The sequence below is a fragment of the Rhododendron vialii genome, chromosome 5a (genome assembly GCF_030253575.1).
Source record: "Rhododendron vialii isolate Sample 1 chromosome 5a, ASM3025357v1".
Classification (NCBI taxonomy): Eukaryota; Viridiplantae; Streptophyta; class Magnoliopsida; order Ericales; family Ericaceae; genus Rhododendron; species Rhododendron vialii.
In genome coordinates, this window is record NC_080561.1 from 39235381 (window position 1) to 39259684 (window position 24304).

The window sequence follows — 24304 nt, forward strand, 5'->3', positions numbered from 1 at the left end:
CCCAACACTTTTATATCGGCGTTTTTCAATTACGGGAATTAGTTTTTCCGGTGCTTATAGTACTGTCCTTTAAATTTGGTTTTAACTTTTTTGTGGAAAAATTCCTGTTTGATGCAATAATGAATGAAATATGGCCATAACTATGTCTCTATTTGATAGTGATTGTGGTGAACAAATCACCAAATCAAATCTTGTTATAGTGATAAAAAATTTGGAACATGGAAAATGATTCTCTGAAAACAGCATTTGTGTCTACATGCGTTATGCATATAATGTTTTTTTCTAGTGGAAAACAAAGATGAGGTTGATTAGATAGGAATGGCCCACATATAGATAGTGGGGGGAGAATTTTTGTCTCAAATCTTTTATATCCCACTAGTAAATCAGCTTTGAATTTAGGAGTTATTTGATAAAACAAACAAACAAAACTATAGAAAGACAAACCCCCTGGAGTGAGAAAATCTAGTAGAAAGGGAAAGAGAGACAAAGATTGAATCTTTGTATGCATAAAATACAGGAAAGGTAAAGGTTGATGACAGGAGATCACTTTATGCCTCATGCTCTCTCTCTCTCTCTCTCTCTCTCTCTCTCTCTCTCTCTCTCTCATATGGTCATTGTTTCATTCCATGCACAAATACATATGTTACATGTCAAGGCATGACCTCAATCCCCACCAACCAAACCAAAGGCCCCATCAAAATATTTCTTACACCTATCTTTTTTATTTTAATTCAGATAAGGTTACACTCATTGTTTTATTTAGTTCACTTTTCACCCATGAAAAGAATAACATTACGATTTTATGAAAATCATAATGCCTAAAAATGTAAATGATAAAAAAAAAAAAAGTGTGAGATTTAAAGAAAGTCCTTTCTTTTGGCACCGTAAGGTAAAATGACTAAAATTTCATGCATCTTTGTGCTTAAATGCATTCATAGGCACTGGATCTGTTGCACTTTGATGGGCTCCATCAAAATCTCATCTCTATAATCAATACATCCAATTCATAGATCACCTAGCAAAAATAGCACTAAATTGATCATGTTATAGAAAAGTAGATGGTTATAGTATGACTAAAAAGCTACTATAAAATAAATTTGTCTTCATCATGTTTATCAGTGTCCGAAAACTTGCAAATGCAGTGTTTGATGAATTTTAAGAATTTCAACCGTTCAGATCACGACAAATAGAATCACAGTATGTAAAATAATCCCATAATGCGTTAGCGGCTTAGCATACTATAGTACATAGTCCATGGGCTAACTTTTTGTCATTGTCTTTTTTGTTGTTGCTCTAATTTTACATCATGTTGGTCATCTCGATGAGATAAATCGAAATACTGTGAGAATATAAATCAAAGTTGAAAAAAATTCACTAAAGACGATGTTAAAGACAATAAAAGACTGTCTTTTTCGACTTTAGTCTATATATGGTTTATAGCGTCGTCTTGTATGATGTTTTTTTCAAATTTGATCGGTATATTATACTTTTCCGATTCCAGAAAAACGATTTGACCTACAGTAAAAATTACATCCAAATCTAAAAAAATTAAGAGAAAATAACAAAAAAAAATACAGTAAAAAATGAAGGCAAAAAGTTAGTTCAAATGGGCCCTAACCCTTGTTGTCCTTTTCTCTCTCTCCCCCATGTCCATGTGAACCAATGAGAGTTTAATGGGCCCCCGTGATTCTGCAACCGAAAGAAGTGGGCCCGACAGGCCGGGCGATTGACGTTTGAAGCCGGCGGCCTGTTCTCGTGAATTAGCGGCGGGTCTGATCCGACCAAGGTTAGCCCATCATCCATCAGGTTCGCATTTATTCACGCGGAAGGAACCAATTGTTAAAAGTGCAAACAAGGCGAGACGAGCTTTGTAAAATTTCAGTTTCGAGTTCGGCTCATTATATAAACGAGTCTAGTCCTTAACGAGCTAAATCCGGGTCAGTAAGTAAACAAGCCAAGTCTCGAACTGTTGCGAGCAGTTTGGATCATTTCCAGCTTACCCAAAAGAAAATTGAACAGTCTAAGCACACAGATAAAATAGGAACAAATCTTACACAAATCGCAATGTTGATTCCATTACGGGTTCCACATAAATGATCTGAGTCATTCATTAAATTCAAAAAAAAAAAATTCAAGGGTTCTCTCAAAAAATTAGCTCAATAAGATACATATAAGTACTCGATTCAATCACATAACTTTTCATTCAGATCCAAATCTGAATGAAAAGTTATGTGATTGAATCGAGTACTTATATGTATCTTATAGAGCTGATTTTCCGCGAAGGCACTCGAAAAAATATTTTGAATTTAGTTCTCTTTACAATTTAAAAAGCATTTTTCAAAAAATTCTCCCTAGATTTCCCCTACTTCCAATATTTCTCTCTTTATCTCTCTCCACTTATTATCCCTACTATTTTTCAAAAAACTTTTCAAAACACAAACCAAACACAGTAATTTGAAATATTTATATAGAACACACAGTGAGGCCCACGTCAATATCTGTGTCAAATATGTTCCTACTTTATCTGCGTGGATACTGGATAGCACAGCTCAGGGAAAATGATCAGATACTATATGAAGAGTATACACAGACGTGTATATTCGTACATGCACGGTCTCGGGGCTATAAATATTCTGTGCGGTGATTCGTGAGAAACCACGTGTACGTGGGCCACCAAATGATGTGTATAAAAACTAGTGGAGTAATAAATAGGAGTATGTCTAATGATGTGTCTAAAAACAATGCTCCCTGGTGTGTAGACGGGAGATCCCACACTAATGTGTAGTCCAGATTTCGCACGGTTAACCCTATTGTTGAGGATTGTTCTTTTCAACGAAAGGCTCCGAATTTCGGGTCGTTCTTTTGGGCATTTTCTGATGATAAAAAAAAAATTTCGGGTCGTTCTTTTGGGCATTTTCTGATGATAAAAAAAAAGTTTCTAAACATGGGTTGGAAGGCCCAAACACATGCATAGCATACATGAGAATAAATTATATACATCAGCAGTTTAAATATTTATTTTTTTTAAATCAATTATATTGCGTCACGTCGTCAAAACATTGGTCACAATTAATAAAACTCCGGCGGTGTAAATAATTTAATCTCAGCATACATATATGTGGAAAACGCAATACTAAACTGTGTGTATGTATGCAAACATACATATATTGAACGGAGGAGTTTGATCAAGTGGACATAACAAAGAAACTAAATGACTTGTCCCAAAAAGTCGGAAGTTCGAATCTCGCAAAAGCTAAAAACGTTTCAAACCTGAGAGCTACTGAAAAGTTTGTCCCGTTAATAACTTTTGGGTCCCGGACACTTGAGTTATAAAATGTAAACACAGTTTATTACTCCTACAAAACAATCAATGATATACAACCCAGAGACATATCGGCAAATGCTAGTGGTAATAAAAACAGTACGTGGGCAGTAGAATTTTATGCTCAATCACATGCTAATTAGTACGGAACTCAAAAGAAGGCAGCAAAAGGCAGTTAATGCTATAGGACCATTGAGCTTCAAGAAGGATCGAACACTTTCATGTACAATGAAAGTATGGTGGTGGAATGGGAGATGCTGCCAAGCATTTTTCTGTAAAGCGGTGCAGAACGGTGGATTAGGTTCGGCCGCTTATCTCGAGAATCGATGACTCATATCTTAACCAAGTAATAGACGATTTAGATTTGTATGCGTTTAGATTCAATTCGAGTCGTCCGTGCTGAGATGAATGGCCAGATCGACCACTCTGCACTTACTCGGTAGCAAGCTGCTCGACAGCATCCCCGGGTATACGTTGAAAAAAAGGACCTTCAACCCCCACTATTTATTTATACACATAAATATACTTCTCATTTTGTGAGATACTTTTAGATTGTGTTTACTGTTTAGATCATGATTCATGAGCCATGGAGATGTTTCAAAAAAAAAAAAGGCAATGGAGTTGGTGTGATGGTTATGTAGAAAAAAGGAAAATGAGAAATCTTGAGTGTATTGTGTACACATATAGAATTCAATTAATGTACAAGAATTTAGTTTCAATTTTCGATCGCGTAAATAACTGCCCACTGGGTAGTGATCGTGCCAACAAACTGTCAATCGAACAATTTTTTTAAGTTACAAATAATTGTCAAAAAATTAGTACTTGAATTAATACACCTTTGTGTGGCATGTGTTTTGTCCATGAAATTCATCTTTCAAGAGTGGCTTGCTTTTCTTTTAATTCCCTTGTAATTTTTTGTGGGGGGATAATAAGCTGTTTCATGCTTCATGCTATTTCCCTTTCTGGACCGACTCCCCAGGAGACACTGGTTGGACTTATTAGGCGATTTTTTCCTCACTTTTATTGACAAATCTCTTTTCCTGTTTCTAATCACACTCTTATCCAATTTCTATTTTGTTCTCCCATGCATAGACCATATGTAAAGATCATATATCTGTATTTACATATTTTGCTTGTATGGCGAAACTTAATTGGCTAGGACTTGGCGCGGAACAAACCGAAGAGAGGATCGATTGCCTGGGTACTGTTGGGCATCTTCGTAATTGCCTGGGTGTTAGTCTTATGTTTCTGCTACTTTCTTTTGTTTATGCTAAGCCTATGTGTTGGTTGATCTTTGAATTTCTGAAGTACCCAAAAAAAAAAAAAAAAGAAGCTTAATTGTCTATGATTTTGTTTAGTTTGCTTATTTTTTTTGCGTAAGCTATAAAATAAAGAAAACACGAAATGCATAAAAGTCATTTGACAACTGATTGCTTTTTATTTATTTATTTGCTTTATTATGATGAGTGAAGAAAAAGAGTGAATTATCTTATTTTTTTACTTATAAGTAAATAATAAGTTAAAGAAAACCAAATGAGTCCCACGTGAAGAGTCCAAAACCCCAAATATGAAATACCTGGCTTGGCTTTGAACTACATTTATAAATCTAAAGAGTCCATTAATTAAGTTAATCATAGCTTTAATTTTCTCGTTATTAGTTGGCCAAGAGTTGATCAATTATTATTTCTTTTCGGTGCTTAAATTATAGTAGTAGCTTTTCTCGTTATTAGTAGGCCAAGAGTTCCACATATTCTTCCCAGGCACGGCACCCAGACCCTGTCAACTCCGTGAGAGAATATTATCCTGTCACACGACTCACACCGCACCATTATTCGTAAGAAATTTTATCGCATCCATGTCGGGACTGAAACTAGTGTTAAGAATATGTTTAGCCTTTTATTAGGGCTTTGAGGCTCGAACTTGAACATTATCTAACTAAATCTGAGTTTTCAATCACTGAACCAACTCCTCGAGGCTCCAGCATCATTGGTATTTGTTTGCTTAATAGATAGGTTTGACATTCGACAACAAAAGGAAGTACAACTTGACCCAAAACTATATTAACATTAAAAAAATTATTTTCAAAACGAGTATAGTTAACTATTCGATGGAGTTTAATGTAATTGTAATGATATCTGTTATCATCTCTTACCCAATAATACAGGAAACTACCCCCTCACAAATTTGATCAAGATTAGGGCTGCAAACGAATCGAACTGCTCATGAACACCCTGAGGCTCGGTCTGTTAATGCTTGTTTAGTACTCGAGCACAAGCCTTTTTTTTTTTAAAGGCTTATGTGGTAAACGGGCCGAGTTGAACACTCTAAAGCTCAGCTCGTTTGTCTCGTTTACAGAAGCTCGTTTACTACGGGCTAATTAGCTTGATTTCAAATAATCAAATGAAAAAAGCTTGAACTTAAATGTGAGACTCATTTAGTAACCAAGGCGAAACGTCGAGATCGAGTACTACAAAGCTCGACTCGTTTGCATCTCTGGGCAAAGACCAGGCCAATTAATCCAGCCCAGAATCTTATACTTCCCCTTTCATTTGCTACCAGCCAATGTGAGGAAACTGACAACGACGTCGTATCATAGAGCTGTCGCTGTTAGCATCACCACCGTCTTCCACCGTTTTTTGCGTTGGTGGGAAAAAAAAAAAAAAAAAACACAACAGCCCCACAACTTACACGAATCCCATCATTTTGACGGAAAATAAACAAAAAGAAAAGGCCGAGAAAACAAAAAGAAAAAGAGAAAAAGCAAATGAAAAAAGAAAGAAAGCGAAATGTGATTATTTAAAAAAAAAAAAAAAAAAAAAACAGAGACCCCAACCCCCACTGGATTTATATGGCGTGATTTACCTTTTGCTTTTTTTTCCCTCTCTCTCGATAGGAATCTTTGAAATTCTGAACCCAAATCCCCCAAAAATGTTATTAAAATGGCCACCATTTGGACATGTAAAGTACTAATAATAAAACAAACATTTATTTGATCGCAATGGAAAGCCCTAGACCCAGGATTTTTTTCCCCAATCCAAAATCATATAATGTCACAAGTGGACGGTGGGAGTGATCGATCTCAAAAATGTAATCGGCGTACAAATAAGTTTGTCCGGACATGCGAGTCATCTACAAAAAATTGATATAATAACGGTGACAAGCTAGACAAGCTTAGTACAACTCTAGTTATTTTTCTTTGGTCAATCAATCGATAGGAGGGTATAAGGAAAGAAGTGCCGCAATCCGCAGCGATAAAACTCGAATCCAGGCATTTTACCCTTTGCCAAGTCATTTTGGAGAAAATCAAACGAGTCTCAATGTGAACAAATGAGTCCCTAATGTGAAATCAAATCAGTCCCTAATGTGAAAACAAATCAGTTTAATGCTGATAAACAAACCAAAAGAAAAAAAAGAAAGAAAGGAAAATAGTAATGTGAAAGCCTTGTCATGGGTGGGTTACCATGTAAAAAAGAAACTAAAAAGGGGGTAAAGTCGTACTTTTACACGAGAGTGACCGTACAGAATGAATTTTTTTTTAGTGCCGAGCGAGTACCACGTGGTGCCGCTTACGCATCCGAGCTGTTCATTCCGTGTTTGAAAGGCTCTGATTTGAAAAGAGAAAAAGAGAGAAAAAGTATTGAAATGAGAGAAGAGAGAGAATTTCAATCCAAACCATTCAAAAGGATATTAAACGATTCAGATCCGTCCAACGAGTACCACGTAAAATATACGCCTCCGGCAGTGAAAAATCTATCGTAGAGAAGTAAAGCATCCCGACCCCAACGGAAAAGCGAAAAAAGAGTAAAAGCGTTTGCCTTTCCTTTCTTTATATTTTCCCCTCTTTCCTTTCTCTCGAATTCCCTCCTCTCTCTTTCTCTCTCTCTCTCTGTGACTCTCTCTCCCTCCTCAGTTCTCACTCTCACTGTCCCAACGGAACCCAAAGCTCCAACAACCCCCTCACTACTCTCTCTCTCTCTCTCTCTCTCTCTCTCTCTCTCATTGTGTCTGTGTGTGTCTCAATAGTCAGTGGAATTAATGCAGTAACATGAGCAGGAGAGTGGGGAGCATTGAATTTAACTACCACCGGTTATGAATCCCACCACCGAACAACCACCACCGCCACCGCAACCATTGCAACCCCACCGCTCATCCTTCAGCTGTGACCGCCACCCCACCGAGCAGTTCACCGGCTTCTGCCCCTCATGCCTCTGCGAACGCCTCACCTCACTAGATCCCTCCTCCTCCGCCACCGCCTCCTCCTCCTCCCGCCGTCCCTCCAACGCCTCCCTCGCCGCCACTTCCTCCACCGCCGCCAACGCCCTTAAAGCCATCTTCCGCCTCCCCACCTCCTCCGCCGACCTCAACAACAACAAAAGCAACGTCAAAAGTACGAATAACAAGAACAAGAACGCAGCGGCAGCGTCTGCTTCTAATACTTCTCTGTTTCCCGAGCTGCGCAGGACGCAGTCGTTTTCAGCGTCGAAGAACGAGGGTTTCTCCGGGGTGTTCGAGCCCCAGCGGCACTCCTGCGACGTCAGGGGCCGGAACACGCTCTGGTCCCTATTCAACCTCGACGACGAGAGGAAGAACGGCGACCACCGCCCGGTCGAGGTCGAGGCCCGGAACTCCGTCTCCTCCGCCGTCGCCGCTCCCGTCCTCGAGTCCAAAGAAGAAGATGAAGAAGAAGAGGAAGAAGAAGAAGAAGAACAGTTCATCGACGTCGATTCCGACAATGAGGACGAAATCAGGGTATCTCATGTTTCCAACCACGACGAAATCAGGGTTTCCAGTTGTTCCAACCACGATGGAATTAGGATCTCCAACTATTCCAACCACGATGGAGTTAGGGTTTCCAATTGTTCCAACCACGACGGGATTAGGATCTCCAATTATTCCAACCACGATGGACTTAGGGTTTCCACTAGTTCCAACCACGATGGGGTTAGGATTTCCAATTTTTCCAACCACGATGGAACTAGGATCTCCAATTATTCCAACCACGATGAGATTAGGGTTCCAAGAGAGGCAAATGCTGTTGAAGAAATGGGAGTTGGGGAAGGAGAAATCGTCGAGGAGGAGAATTTTAATGAAGAAATAAAGACTATGAAGGATCACATAGATCTGGATTCACAGGCGAAGAAGAAAATGGGAGGGAATTTCACGCTGTGGTCGGCGGCATCGGTGTTCAGTAAGAAATGGCACAACTGGAGGCAGAAGCAGAAGAAGATGAAGCAGCGGAAGAACAACGACGCCGCATTGCCGGTGGACAAGCCGATCTCGCGGCAGTTCCGGGAGACCCAGTCGGAGGTGGCGGACTACGGGTTCGGCCGGCGGTCGTGCGACACCGATCCTCGGTTCTCGCTCGACGCCGGCCGGATCTCGTTCGACGATCCTAGGTACTCGTTTGACGAGCCTAGGGCTTCTTGGGATGGGTACTTGATCGGCGGGAGCCGGGGGAATTTCTCCCGGCTCCCGCCGATACTCTCGGTGGTGGAGGATTCTCCTGTGGTTCATGTTGCTAGGTCTGATGCTCACATTCCGGTTGAACAGCCCAGGAATAGTAATTGTGGAAATGGGGATGTAGTTGTTCCTGGTGGGACGGAGCAAACAAGGGAGTACTATTCGGACTCGTCGTCGCGGCGGAGGAAGAGTTTAGACCGGTCTAGTTCTATAAGGAAGACAGCGGCGGCAGTGGTGGCCGAAATCGACGAATTGAAGGGTGTTTCGAATGCTAAAGTGACGCCCGCGACCGTTGATTTGGTGGGTGAGAGAGAGTTGAGGCATTTGAATTCGATTTCGTTGAGAGACGACTGTTCGGAGACGTTTGAATTGGGTTTTGGGGATAATGGTTCGGTAGTCGGAAATGGTGGGAATGGAGAAGGAAAGGGGTTGAAGAAGTCTCGCCGGTGGAGGGCGTGGAACATATGGGGGTTTATACACAGGCGAAATGGAGGCACTAAAGATGAAGATGATGAGAGGTATAAATACAATGGTAGGGGAAATGGGGTGGAGAGATCATTCTCAGAGTCTTGGCAAGAGCTGAGGAGGGGGGAAAGCAATGGTGAAGTGAAAATTGGGGGTTTTAATAGAAGGGTATTTCGAAGTAATAGCAGTGTGAGCTCGAGGAATTCGTATTTCATGGGGGGATCATTTGGAAATGTGAGAAAACCTAGTGTTGAGACGAATGGAAACGGGAAAAAGAGGCGAGAGGACTTTGGTTTGGAAAGGAATCGGAGCGCTAGGTATTCGCCAAACCATGTCGATAATGGGCTTTTGAGGTTTTACTTGACACCGATGAGGAGCAGCAGTCGAAGAGGGGGGTTGGGGAAGAGTAAATCGAATAATACACATTCAATCACGAGGACTTTGATGCGAATGTATTGATAAAACCCAAGGTCCAGATGTGTTTCTTTGGTTTAGTTTTTTAGTTTGCTGCATTTGTTGTGTAAGCACACTTGCCTATCTATGTATTATTGGTGGTTGGTTTAGATATAAGAGGTTACCTTGCATTTTGAATAGCATGCTTCTTTAATAACAGCTAAAAAATCTATCTTAATTTTGTCTCTGATCACACTGTTGTTGTTGTCTTGTGCATTTGAATGGTTTTTGCCATCTTTGTAATGAATGTTTATGTTCTCAGAGAGTGGGTGAGATATGCTTGCATTTGAAAGACCCCATTTTGGTCACATCTGTTGTCTTGCACAGTTGCTTAGTGGTGAATGCTGAAAGGCATTGTTCAGGGAATGTCCACCGGGAAATGTCCGGTGTATTGTGTTGTCTGTTGTTAGAATGGTTGTGGTATCACTCAAACAACGTCATTTTTTCCAGGATGTCGTCTAAAGGCCACCTGGTTGTTACGAGCTAATCAATTTGTCATATCAGTTGCATAGCATCGTGATTGCAGATGTTACTGAGAAACAGGAAGTTGATATATCCTCATTCACAGTCTGTTTGGATGGACGGTTTTGGTGAGACAAGAAAGGATTATGGTTTCCCACCAAAGATCTCACCATCTCTCTCCTGTTTTATTCATCCACGCAAGTGAGACTAGATTATGGTTTCTCATAAAATGTCCGACCATAGCTCGCATCTCTTATTCATCCAAACAAGTGATAGAGTCTCACTGATTTGCTTTTCTCACCAAAACCCTCTATCAGAACGGATTGGAAGACCTATTTTCCATCCCACCATGGGGTTTCCATTCCACCTGACTTCTTGTTTTTTTACTTTAATTGTAAATTACACTTATTAAGTACGTACTTGTTGGTACTTCCAGTTTCTAGATTTCGCTTACCCATCTTGGCGGCATAGTTGCAGTTTAAGGTGCGTTTCCGCTATATTATTGGATTACAGGCTAATTACAATAGTCAAGTTGTTTCCGCTTAGTGGTATTTTAGTTGATGTATGCGAGGAGAATGACTTATCTAGAAATCCATGAAAACATGGGTTTTAGTCCATTTAGTTTAGCAGAAACGCCCCCTAAGTCTGCTTACCTTTGCTGAAAGGAGGACTCTCGAATCGATTGGGTGTTTATCAATGATTGAAGAAGGGCTACGAGAAAGCCAAATTTATGGGTGTTGATTGAGCAAGAAAGCAGATTCTGTGAACAAAGCACATTTGGATCTTTATGATGTTGGAAGCTGGATATCAAGCCGAGGACCTGTTAATGTCAATGTCAATGTCTCTGCTTGTCTCAGTTGTGATCTTATGAGAAATGTCCAGTCCTTGTTCTGCTTCGACAGATGAATCGATTCGGGTGAAGCAGGGGGGATACAATGATCCAAAGCTTGTTGATAATATCCACACAAGGGAAGATACAAATACACAATGCCAAAAACATGGGACTGACAGACTAATGGAAAAGACCTACTGAATCAGGGCAATGAAGAAGTATGATTCAGAAAAGATCAGTTCTTGTTCGCATCATTTGTCTCCTTTGCATCTCCTTGTATGTATTATTGTTCTGTACCCTTTTACTTGAATCTGTTAACGAAGAACAGATCAATTGCAGATTTTGTTCATTAGTAGTTTAGTACAGTTTTGGTTCCTTGTAAATGAGTATGCTCAACTTTTACTACAAAAATATGATCTGGACACAGATCCAGACACATGTGCTTAGAGTTGTCTGATGCGAATGGGTCCTTTATGCATCGGTTGGGATCAATGTGCATGAGACTACTTCCGACACATCTGTGTCCGTAGATTGCTGCTACTAAAACAGTTATAACGATCTAATGCAGAATTTTAACTGCTGTTTATGTATGCTCTACTGAATGAAATAGATTATTCACTAACCGATAAGAACTACATCCGTTCATTGATCTGTTTTTTTTTTTGGATCCGCGTTCATTGATCTGTTACTATCGTCTGTTTTATGATGTTCTTTCAGTGTAAAGGATTAGAGGCAGTCCTTTCTAGCTGTCCTTTCCCAATCTTTATTTTATTTTTTTCGCACTCCTTTTTCGGAAAAAAATTCAAGGGCATCTTTCGGCGTGCAAGAGAATTTGAATTACTGTGTTGTCCTTTGGTTTCATTTCTTGTAACAAGCCTTTCAAAAGAATGGATGTGTGCCTTCAAAGTGCAGTGAAAAGAGGCTGAGGAGAAATTTTCTGCAGTGAACTGATAATTTGGTTTTATAGGAGTCCCTTTCAACAACAAAAATGTGCAGACAACAAAAATTTGCAGAAATGTTTTCCAATAAATAGAAAATTGGATTCCACTCAAGTCTCTTTCAAGAACAAAAAATTGTACAGCTTATGTGAGGAGCCAGTGCTTCCCAATTTAAATGTCTCTTATCTTAGGGTGTGTTTGGAACTTAGAGAAAGAAATGGAAAGAAAGAGAAAGTTACAAAAAATTTCCTTCCGTTGTTCGGTTTTTAGAGAAAGAGGAGAGAGAGTTTAAAAAACAAGTTCAATATTTCTTCTTGACTTTCCATCTAGTTTTGCTCTTTATTATTCTCTCTTCTTTTCTCTTCCCCTCCCCAAGTTCCAAACAGATCTTTTGCGAAGGAAGTATTAAAAACCCATGTGTGAAATCAAGAAAGTGGAAAGCACTTAGAGGCCATTTACAGTCTAAAAAAATTCACTAGTAGGAAAACAAAAGGAACTTTGACCAAGAAACTAAGCCACAAAGAAGTTGTTTAAACACAAGCTGGCACAAAACCCGTCAGCCAAACAGAGAAAACTCAAAGCCTAGCAATGATTATTTCCAAAGAAAATGAGGTTTTCTTTTTTTCTTGTATCAGGAAATCAAAGGAATCAAACAGATCAACATAATAATTCAATTAGCTTGAGCACATGTTTTTGTCTCTTTTCCTATACGTGCAAAAGCTCTAGGATCAAAACATACTTGGCACTAAAGTCAAAAGTTACAAGGAAAACAGCCCAACATGCTCCTCCATGAGGAGATATAAGGGAGAAAGAAGGAAAAGAAAAGATAAAAAGAGGCTCATAATCCAATGCCTAGGGGATGTCAAGGAAAAGACAAAGGACGCGGCTTCTCTGCAGAGAGTCCTTGCAGTTGCATCGCAGCCGTTCATCTTTGCATCTAACAGTCCAAATTTAGGCAATAGTCTCGGCAAGGGAATAGTCTCGGGCTTTAATAAAACAAGTAAGCTGTTCGAGTTAAGAAAAGTTTTTTTTTTTAAATCTTGACCATTAAAAATATCATCCGACAGTTGCGATCACTTGAACCGCACGACAAGCCAAATTCAAGATAAAATGGGCCTCAAAGTTCAATTTTTGTATAACTCAAGTCTCAAGGTACCGAGTTAGTTTACTCACACCTCAATTAATTTTTCAGAGACCAATTATCTCACCTTCATTAGCCATTTAAAGCTGGAGCATATTTCATATGAACTGGTCACGTAAAGAGTTGACAACACTTAAGAGGTTTCAAACACGAGCACTAAGAGGAATTATACCTTTAAGTCTCTCATAACTTTCTTTTTGATAAACCAAGTCTCATAACTTGACTATCTTGAGTAAGCTGAAAACATACTTTTGACAAATAACTTTCACTAACATGTGACATTTTGCTTCAGGCATCTTCGGCAGCAGTAGTTTGAAGATGTTATTAATGGCATCAAACATACACACACTTTTTTTTGGGGCTAAAATACCAGTAAAGCTTGGATCTTTAATTTCTCAAGAAAACGAAAATGGAAGGAAAAATTAATTCGCAAGAAAACATCACGCGTAAGCAAATTTCCATCAATCAAACGGATAACTGCAGACAACCAATAGAACAAGAGGAGAAAATCCTAAAACTAAAATATAAGCCTTATTTGTCAATCCTGATTTTTTTTAAAAAAAAAAAAAAAAAAACTTCCCAAGATAAACTACATAACCAAATTTTGCATATTTGTCAATCCTGAATCATTGCAAACAACAACTATTACTATAAGTTCCGTTCCGCCAAAGGATATAGTTGTCCATGCACCTCAATGAGTTTTTTCTTCTTATTATAATCAGGTGTCCGGATCAGTTTGCGCGCACCTCGACTAATCCCCCCTCAAAGTTAATAGAATCTGAGAAGTTTCGAACATGGGATGTTAGGAGGAGCACCTCGATGGCTTACGACCACGATAAACGTGCATTACTTAACACAACTCTTAGTGGACGTAATGCACATCGGATGATCAACTGCGTAAAATATCGCACTCTTAGTGAATATATTCTACTTTAACACAAGTACTCTTACTGTATTCTGTTTTGTATCCAGTACCAGTAGATAGATCCTGTGGTGAACGTTCTGCAAATTCCTAACGCAGAATTTTTAACAACCTTGTAAAGATTTGAAGCTCACCATCAGAGGTAGAATTAGTTCAATACATGGACAACTTGTTCAGAACAATTAGAGTCCCTTTGATTGGATTGTTCCTCTCCGTCTACCGCGGTGTAGCCAATGGCCTTTTAGTCCAGCCTTCCTCTCGAATCACACATCTTTAGAATTTGTTGTGGATAATGGAAAAACCAGCAAGCTACGGCTTCAAAGCAACCCTTTTTATTAAAAGGAGAAAGGGCATATATATATATATATATATATATATAGAGAGAGAGAGAGAGAGAGAGAGAGAGAGAGAGAGAGAGAGAGAGAGAGGTTTAGTAAGTTCCTAGTGCACTTTATAAAGAGAAAGAGAGAGAGTGACTTTCTCTCCAATCATGCATCACGTGCCCGGCTCGTGCTCCTCAAACGGCCTCGTGTCCATGAAGTCATCACGTAACAGTCTCCATCCTTTCAAGATGTCATGCATGACGATTGCTGTTCCCCACGTGACTGAGCAATGCCACCGAGGGCATCCACGTGGCACCGATCTCCACAAATGGACCAAGTTTGTTGGGCCTGACCCTGACATTTCAGCCCATTGGCCATAATCAGTTGCCCCACACTTGCCCTTCCACAAGGTGGGCCTTTCGGCCTCAAAGTATTCGGAAAATGACGGCTCAGGATGTGTTTTGATAATTAATACCCGCCAAGGACATGCTGAGAACATTTGTTAATGCTTAAAATGTGTTTGACGGGTATTAATTATCAAAACACGTATTAGCTGTCATTTTCCCCAAAGTATTCCATATCCCGTTTGGGACTTGTACAGGCTTGTAATCACTCAGCCCAATCGGACGAAGTGAGCAAATTCACCATCTTTGGCCCAATGGGTACCATTCGGCCCATTACACATTGCAAAAAGGCTTATGAAGCAAGCTGGGAATCCAATCCCACAATGGGTTTGGGCCTTGATAAGAATGCTGATATCATCCATATCTTAGCCACCTTTTTTTTTTTAATAAGAGAAAATAAATGGGGCTTGGGTACACCGACCTAACCACCCAAGATCCTCTTCTTCTAGTCACACGGAGAAAACTGATTTAGGCCTAATAAGCTGAACCCAAACCAGGAGGAAAAATCCTAAAAAACCCAAATGGTTGAAAAAGAACCAACTCAACTCAAAACAAACCCAATATACCAAAAAGAGCCAAGCCCAACACCTAAAACCCAACCCATACCCAAACCCTAACCCTAGCAGACACCTAGGGCTGCAAACGAGCCGAGCCGAGCCGAGTTTTAGAGTGTTCGAGCTCGGCTCGCCAAAAATTTAGTTGGCTCGAGCTTGTGACGAGCTGCAGAACTCGAGCTCGAGCTCGGCTCGAGAAGTATTTACAGAGCTCGAGCTCGGCTCGTTTATGAAACAAATATATATAAATATATATAAATATATATATAAATAAATATAAATATGTAAAAAAAATATATAAATATATATAATATAATCGAGCTCGCGAGCCAATTCGAGCCGAGTTTCGACTAACTCGAGCTCGGCTCGTTTATGAAACGAACCCCGGACTCGAGCTCGAACTCGTTCGTTTTTGTCTCGAACCGAGCCGAGCCGAGCTCCGAGCCGCTCGCGAGCGGCTCGGATCGTTTGCAGCCCTACAGACACCCCATCATCACCTTCCACCACCGCCACGCCTACCAACAGAAACATAGCCACACCCCTAGGGGTGTCAAATGAGTGGGTTGGGTCTTTAATGGGTCATTGACCCATTTAGACCCATTAATTATGAGTCTAATTACCCATACCTAACCCAACCCATTTATTTAAAAGCAAACCCGCCCCGCCCATTGACCCAATTACATACTATATACTAAAATGACTAAAATACATATGTAACTAAAATGACCATACTATCCCTCTACTACAAATGACCAAATTACCCCTATACACTTAATTACCATATTGGTCACTCTTAATTACCGAATCGCAACGTATCCAAGTGGCTTATTTTTTTGGTCATTATTCAAATATTTTTTGCATTTGTTAGTTTTTTGTCAAATTTTTTAGGATTATTGCTTTGTCATGACGAGAAGAATCTAAAAAGTAAAAAATTACGATCGGAATTCATATTTTTTTGAATAAAGACGAAAAAATTGGCTTATTTTTATCTTCATTTAAAAAATTTAGGTTTCGATCATAATTTTTTATTTTTTAGATTCCTCCAGCCGTGTCGAAGCAATAATCCACTAAAAAAATTAATGAAAAACAAACAAGTGGAAAAAAAATTGAATAAGGACAAAAAACAAAGCCACGAACAAGCCAACTTTCCATTCATAAGTTGAATTTTTCAAAACTAGCCCGTTGCGAGATGCATATATCTTTTTTTTGTCTTTATTCAATTTTTTTGCGTATTTGATAATTTTACGTCAAACTTTTGTGACTTAGTGATTGGTCTTGTTGAGAAAAAACAAAAAAACAAAAAATTATGATCGAAACTCATAAATTTTTTCAAAAAGGCAAGAATAAGTATTTTTTTTTTAATCTTATTGACTTATTTTTGTCTTTATTCAAAAAATTATAAGTTTTGATTAAATTTTTTTACTTTTCCGATTCCTCTCGTCGAAATGAATCAATAAGTCACAAAAGTTTGATGCAAAACAAAAAAATGCAAAAAAGATTTGAATAAGGACAAAAAAATAAGTCACTTAACTTTTTAATTCAAATCCTATGCGGGACTAAATACCACCAGAGAAACTTAATTCATAGCGGAGCCGTGAATAGTGAATATGCGCAATTTCACCAGTCCATTCGCGCAATCAATGGATGAGATGTGTTTTCAATTATGACTGGTCAAAAATAATTGTTACCAGTCACAATTGATTTTTAATATCGTCCAAAATATTTTTGGACGCGAGTGATTTAGCACAGAAGAATTGGATATACGGTACACAGAGAGAGAAAGAGAGCTCTTCTTCTCATGGGAGAATCTTTTCATTCCTGGACAATGGAGTACGTGAAAGCCATGGATTCCTGGACAACGGAGCTGCCGTTCAACTTTAGTTTTTTTGTGGGTTACTTTCATGACCCATTGGGTCATTTAAGTTAATCCAATTGATGCCAAATTAAGACCCATTTAATAATGGATTAGTTGGGTTTGGACCCATTTTTACCCAACTAATAAATGAGTTGAATTGGATCTATTTTTTAGTTGATGGGTATGAATTTGTTAATGGGTCTGGATTCAATTTGCCACCCCTACACACCCCCAATCGCCGCCGCAGATATAATAAGCAACACAGCCGCCCAAACACATCCTACCTCCACCTGCCGCCATCTGTCGCTTGCAGTGATATGATCAGTGGCTTATGCAAATGTAACAGCTATTCAGGAAAATCTACACAATCTTAGGAATATCTCGCATTATCTCACAGAAATCAAAAGTTTGCGCCAAATTAAATTTCGAAGAAATACAACGACGACGTGAAGGGGGAACATTATTATTAGGTGATCCAAGAGCAATGCTATAAGGTCAAGGTGTTGCACCGGTGGACGGACCGACCGGCTTCTTATATGTGTACCACTTAGCAACCAAGAGATAAACTCCCAAATTCAGCACACTCAACAAAGCCAAAAGCCAGAAGAAGTAATCCAAATGCCCATAGTTCAAGTTATCAGGTATCCAACCAGCCTTCCCATGTCTGGTACTCAAATCAGTGACCACATTCACAAGCAACGAGCTCAAATAGTTCCCGAGCGCAACCGTGGCTAGCGACAGGGCCGAACAGAGGCTTCTCATCGCATCCGGAGCCTGCTCATAGAAAAACTCCAGCTGCCCGATAAATGTGAAAACCTCAGCACACCCGATAACGAAATACTGCGGAACTTGCCAGAAGACCGAAATGGGTACATGCTCGAGTTCATAAAAGTCATGCTCCCGAACCATTCTCAACCGGACGAGTTCTAGAGTGCCCGCGGCCAACATGGCGAAAACAGAGATAACCAGCCCGACCGCTATCCGCTGGAGCTGAGTGAATCCGTTTCTGTGGCCCGTGAATTTCCTGGCAAAGGGCACGATGACTCGGTCGTAGACTGGGACCCAGAAGATGACGCTCACGGTGTCGAAGAGGGAGAGGGAGGCCGGGGGAATTTGGAACGAGGAGGTCATGTGGAGGTCCATTGTGTTGCCCTGGAGGACGAATAAGGTGCCCATTTGACTGTAGACTGTGGTGAATATGATGCCTGTGGCTAAAATTGGGAGTAATCTGATTATGGATTTGAGTTCTTCGACTTGGGTTACGGTGCAGAGTCTCCAGGCATCGATTGAGCCTTTGATTCGATCGGATTGAGTCTCCACTGCTGCCTTGTCGAAGAAACTGATCATCAGCAGAAAAAAGAGCATTAGTTGGTTTTTGGTGCATATATCAGCTAATGATTGTTGGGAAACCGAATCCCAGAATCTCACTCTCTCATGAATCAAATTCTGTCAATGACTGTCGGGAAACCGAATCTCAGAATCTCACTATCTCATGAATCAAAGTTTATCAACATTTTAAATGTACATATATATTACTTCCTTTGTCTCTCTTTAAGTGTCCACTACACTTCTGCATGTCATTTTCAATGACTTATATCTCTCGACGTATATTATATTTTATGTTTTTAAAATCATTGTCTTATAAAAATAATTGAAATTTGTCAAACAAGACATATTTTTAGCAATATACGTTGAGAGATATAGGCAATTGAAAATGACACACAGAACAGTAGTGGATATTTAAAAAGGGACGGAGGAAGCGTGGTAATAATCTAGGAATTAAGAGTATAAGTATTCATAATAACCATAATGTTCGAATTATCTTATAATGCCACTTTAAAGATAGTAACCTTAAAACAGTCGTGTTCAATACACACAAAATGTATTAGTACAATGAGTTAAAACTAGTGTACTGTTTTCCGTAATCAAGATAGACCTACTAAAATATTATACTTCAGTCCTACCAAACCGATGGTGTGTCTATTTTCACTTGAGATCGTGAACCATATCTCATCTTTCACAAGAACTGATGATCCAATCTTCTGTGTGTAAGTCGAACTCTATATAACGGATCATTTATTTTGTAAAATAAGATATACACATAGACAACATATAATAATATTATGCAAATATTATTCATAAAAAATTCTCATTAAAAGAGATAAAATTGATTAATAAATTAATAATTAAATATTAATCCATTACATAAAAACATAACATGATTTTTTTAGTATAAATTTCTAACATAAACTTCTCTGGTATCAACTCGACAACCACTCCAGTTTTTATGGGAGAACCAGTGGGGACATCCTTAAGAAACCATAGTTTCAAAGTGGCGGCGGATGGGACCAATAAAGTGGGAATTCGAGGAGCAAAGAGAGAGAGAGAGTACTTGTTCCATGTTGTTTGGGTATAGAATGAGAGATCACTTAAGACCAATTTGACAAGTCAAATGGCTTATTTATTTATTTATTTTTGTCTTCATTTAACATTTTTTTTTCCGGATTCTTTTAGTTTCGTGTGAAATTCTTGTGAATTATTAAATCGTCTCGACGAGAGAAATCGAAAAAATAAAACATTATGACCAAAACTCAATGTTTTTTGTGTAAAGATAAAAATAAGCTAAAAAATCCTAGTTTTGTGGCTTTATTAAAAAATTATTGAGTTTCGATCCTAATATTTTATTTTTTCAATTCTTCTTGTCGAGATGAACCAATAATCTCTAAAAGAATGTGGACCAAAACCAATTAATGCGGGAAAAAATAAATAAAAACAAAATAGACCATTCATTCTCTCTTATATGCAAAATTTTCGCATGGTATAGGGTTGACCCATTCCATCCCAAACTTTACATACAAGCTAAAACAAATGACCAATAAGTAGAGAGGTTTCAAATCTTATTAAGTGACGTCTCATTTCATACCCAAGTAACGTGGGACTACTTTAACACTTATATCTCATCTCTCATTACTTCTCCATACCTCTATTTGTGATTCTCTTCGTGAGTACAAATCAATAATCGATTTTGTATCTTGTGAAACGCGCAAGATAGAGTATCTTTTCAAATAAATTTAATCGGTCATCAATAACTATATGACATATAAATCGTATGTTGTTGCGTAAAAAGTGCACGGCAAGCAAACAATTAAGCTCTTGTTAATGTTACCTTAGTTGTTCAGTGTGATCAAGCTTGCGGCTTCCTTTGACAACACATTCTCCCTCCACAAACTCAAACAGAAAAGACTTATCGTCCGGGACTCGAACCCGAGCCTTCCTAAATGAAGCAACCACCACCTGACAAATCCGGGTCAACGGACTCCCGCCGGGTCTCTGGTTCCGGTACAGCCTCGTACCCGAAAAGAAACTCACGACAGCCGCTGCCATCGCTGCGGCCGGGATACCGAAACCCCATCCCCACCCCACATTGGTCTGTATCCAAACGAGCACGGTAGAGGCCACGAGCGCGCCCATGTTGATTGACAAGTAGAACCAATTGAAGAAGGAGCTCTTGCTTTTCTTCTCTGTCTCGTCGGAATCGTCGAATTGGTCGGCACCGAAGGGCGAAACGCAGGGTTTGATCCCTCCGGTGCCGAGGGCAATTAGGTAAAGTCCCATGTAGAAAATCCCGGCCTGGAAGCCTGTTGGGTGGCATACGTTTTGCGAGTCGCATTGCGGTTTTAGGCCGTGCAGAGATGCAGATAGTGTTAATAGTGTCATCCCCTGTATCAATATCAGATTGGTCAAAGTACGGATTATCTTCCTGATGTTTGGACATTTGACGTTAGCTAATGAGCACATTACCCCCTTATGATTTTGGAATAAAGTGCAACACTAACTCTGTTAACGACAAAAGAAAAAGACCACGCTACCCTTTCCCAAACTCTATTAAAAAAAGAAAAAGAAAACCCATTTTCTCCAATTCATTAGAAAATTAAATACTATCACATATACATTTATTAAGATGAAAACTCCATTTATTAAAAGTAGTCCGGTATTAACCAATACTGGCCGGAACCGTTCTGTATTGACCGGTACTAAAGTAGTCCAATGCTGTCTGATATTGACGATACTAACCGGTATCAGTAGGTATTGGTTTGAATTGGATTCGGAAACGCTATAGTGTAGGAGTGCACTATAGGGAATGCAGTGCAGATCACAGCCGTCCGAGAGTGTTTTCAACGATCCGGATTTAAAAATAAACTCTTCGCTGGAAGAGTTTATCAAGCGAAGAGTTTATTTTTAAATCCGGACCGTTGAAAACACGTTTGGACGGCTATGATGTGAGCTACAGGGTGCCCTGTAGGATCCCTGGATCCGGATTGAAGGAGACTTACGAAGACGTAGATGATGGAGAAAGTAGCAATGGTCCAGTATCTTCCCAAGTAGGCATCTGCTAGAAAAGCTCCAAGCAAAGGGGTGACATAGCAGGTGCCAGACCAATTTGTGACATTGCTGACTGCTGCAACACTGGTCTGGTTCAATTGAAACTTGAGATAATTCACTAGATTTGTGTTGATCCCATAGTAGGCCAATCTTTCGCAGCATTCATTTCCTGGTTTAATTTCAAAAAAATCCTGTGAGTTTTCGTTTTCTTTTTGTACATGAGATGATGTCTTATTTAAGAAAAAAAGAAAAAAAAACTATTTTTAATAATGAAACTATTTTTTACTTGGTCTTGAATTATTTGTATTGAATTAATTTTGTGACGTTAAAAAAAGCGATTTTTTTTTTGGCCGAATTTGTCTTGAATTATTTGTATTGAACTAATTCTGTGACGTTAAAAAAAATACTTTTTTTTTCCTTTTTGAATATAATTTGTTTAGTTTTGCTAATTTTTTGAAATGATTCGTTTGTCTTGGCGAAAAAAATCTTAAACCTAATTATGACTAAAAGAGAGAAAAATTCACTAAGATGAAAAAAATCCAAAACAAACAGATTCTCCAAATTCTATATTTTTACCTATTTGAATGTTTTGAAATTCGATGCATCTTTTGCAAGCAAAAAATAAGTACTTAAAAAATAAAAATTTTAACGGAACAGGGCTTCCCAACATTCACCTTATGGAAAAATGACAGATTATGAGTATGATATTCATAATCTGAACTGTCACTTTGGTAATGGGTGTGAAGATATTTGAAAACCATTAGCGCTGATAAATGAACCAAACTACTCAAGTTCGAGCTTGTGTTAAAACTCGTTCAAATTAAAATCGATTAATTGCTACATTAACAAACCCAAGTTTGAACAAATTTTTGAAGCTTCTCGAATAGATAAACTACCACTCAATTCGTTCACTTATGATATATATAAAAATTCAAGCTATTCGAGAGGAGGACATACCGAGAATATAAGGGCAAGCTTTCCAGCTTCCAGTTTCCTTCTTAATGGCTGGATTCTTGCGGAAATCAGTTGTCCCATCTTTTGTGTACTTACCTGCTTCTTCCATTGTTGTTCGCATTCACCTGCTCTCTCTCTCTCTCTCTGTTGGGGAGGGTACGTAGCTAGGCGCTTGAGCTCACTAGAGCCAAGAACTTCTCAACACATTTATGCATGAGGAAATCAATAAAGCATGATATTTTATGGCCGTTAAGAGCAAGTACATCAACAATAGGTGAAATAACTAGTTAAATGTATTTTTTGGTATTTTACCTACCCAAATTTCCTCCCATTCTATCTACAGCAATGCTCTGTATCCATGTTTCTATTCTATAAACTATTGTATATAATGTTTGTCACTTGTAAATTACTAGTGTTTGTGTGAACGTGAAGAAGCGAAGAAGAGAAACATAAGGGAGAAAAAAATATTATAAAAAGGGCCAAATTTCTACTGAACACTTCCTTGAGATAAATACTGAGGTGTAGTTGTAAAAAGGTACTTTATCTATCCTTTTAACTAACTGGAGTACGCCAGTTTTATGTCAATTTGCTAGGTAAAATACCTAAACGAGGCATTTGGAGAATCTCGTGTACATGCTCTGATATTAGACTATAGACACGAGCAATTTAGTTTTGCTATATTCACAAAATGTGAAATTCAATGGAGTTGGCTCTTAAAGTCTCGACTTTGTCAATTACTCCATTAAAGAGTCTGCAAGCAAGGAAGCAAGAAAAGTCAACTTTCGAGAATGGCACACGACTCGATAAGATTAATGTTTCGATATCCAGAGACATTCAGAGAGAGAGACAGAGAGAGAGAGAGATGTCGAAAATAAATGCAGATTACAGGAGTAGCAAATGTGAGTAGGAGTAGTTGTGTTTCTGGGGCACATCTTCTGAGAAACATGAATTTAATGCCAAAAAAGAGGAAAATTTATTTCGAAAATTCTAGGACCACACCCAAGTGCACACCCACACACACACTGCACACCGGTCCCACACACACTGCAGTGTGTGTGGGACCCACACACTTGTGTGTGGGGTGTGCACTTGGGTGTGGAGGTAGCACAACTCAACTTATTTCACTGAGAGTACTCCAATTTTTTTTGGCCGAATATTCGGGTCAACTTGCACGCACCTTGATTAATTTTGAAGTCCTGAAGTTAACAACTGGACAAACTCTCCAGTGGCTCAAAGGTTCGAATGTTTAGCCTCCGTAGAATTCTATCATGCGACCATAATGGTTGATAAGCACTAATTATTTACTTTCTCTTTGCTTCTTGGCCAAAACACTCCTTTGCTGTGCACAATATTGATTTGGAAGTATGAAAGAGTTAATAGCTAGGTGGGCTTGGATCTGAAATGTATGTATAATTGGACTAGGCCTTTGAAAGTTCCTAAAAGGCCTTCTTTTAAAAATCCTGGTGAAAAACTTGTCCAATTTCCCAGAAGAAAAACTTGTTCTAACCTTCAATGCTAGTAAATACTTTACTAACTAGGTTGAAACTTATAATAGCAAGTGGTAACATTTAGCTCCAATTGTAGTTCATCAATAACAAGAGTTTAAGCCGTTCCAAAAAAAAGAAAGAGTTACTAACTAGTAGCTCTTTTGAGGAAAAAAGAAGAATCGAGTCCACTTAAATGTGCAACCCAATAAACCCGTGACCCATCTAACATATACGGTAGTCTTCGCGTTAATTATTCGTCTTGCGACGCACAACTCATTTGGCCTCATTTCAACTCGATCCAGTGGGAAATACCCGAATATAGTGCCACTTAAAGCTATACGACGTGATG

General features: G+C 39.0%; 2 protein-coding genes across 2 annotated transcripts; one reads left to right on the plus strand and one right to left on the minus strand.

Annotated features, from left to right (window-relative positions):
- Positions 1-7144: 7144 nt before the first annotated feature.
- LOC131326708 (protein OCTOPUS-like) lies at positions 7145-9840 on the plus strand. The gene has a single exon (XM_058359566.1). It carries the CDS (start codon positions 7412-7414, stop codon positions 9704-9706), a length of 2295 nt encoding a protein of 764 aa, XP_058215549.1. The 5' UTR covers positions 7145-7411; the 3' UTR covers positions 9707-9840.
- A 7666-nt stretch (positions 9841-17506) lies between these two features.
- Positions 17507-22599, minus strand: LOC131326930 (protein NRT1/ PTR FAMILY 8.1-like). The gene is made up of 4 exons (XM_058359842.1): positions 22472-22599; positions 21466-21683; positions 20298-20851; positions 17507-18470 (listed from the first exon to the last, which is right to left on the minus strand). The coding sequence occupies exons 1-4, from the start codon at positions 22587-22589 to the stop codon at positions 17627-17629; spliced, it is 1734 nt and encodes a 577-aa protein (XP_058215825.1). The 5' UTR covers positions 22590-22599; the 3' UTR covers positions 17507-17626.
- Between the last annotated feature and the right edge of the window lie 1705 nt (positions 22600-24304).

Coding starts and splice junctions, on each gene's coding strand:
- LOC131326930 (XM_058359842.1), bottom strand. CDS start 22,589: ATGCGAACAACAATGGAAGAAGCAGGTAAGTACACAAAAGATGGGACA. Junction 20,852..21,465: donor TCTCCATCATCTACGTCTTC/GTAAGTCTCCTT, acceptor ATATTGATACAG/GGGATGACACTATTAACACT. Junction 18,471..20,297: donor GATCACACTGAACAACTAAG/GTAACATTAACA, acceptor GCTGATGATCAG/TTTCTTCGACAAGGCAGCAG.
- LOC131326708 (XM_058359566.1), top strand. CDS start 7,412: ATGAATCCCACCACCGAACAACCACCACCGCCACCGCAACCATTGCAA.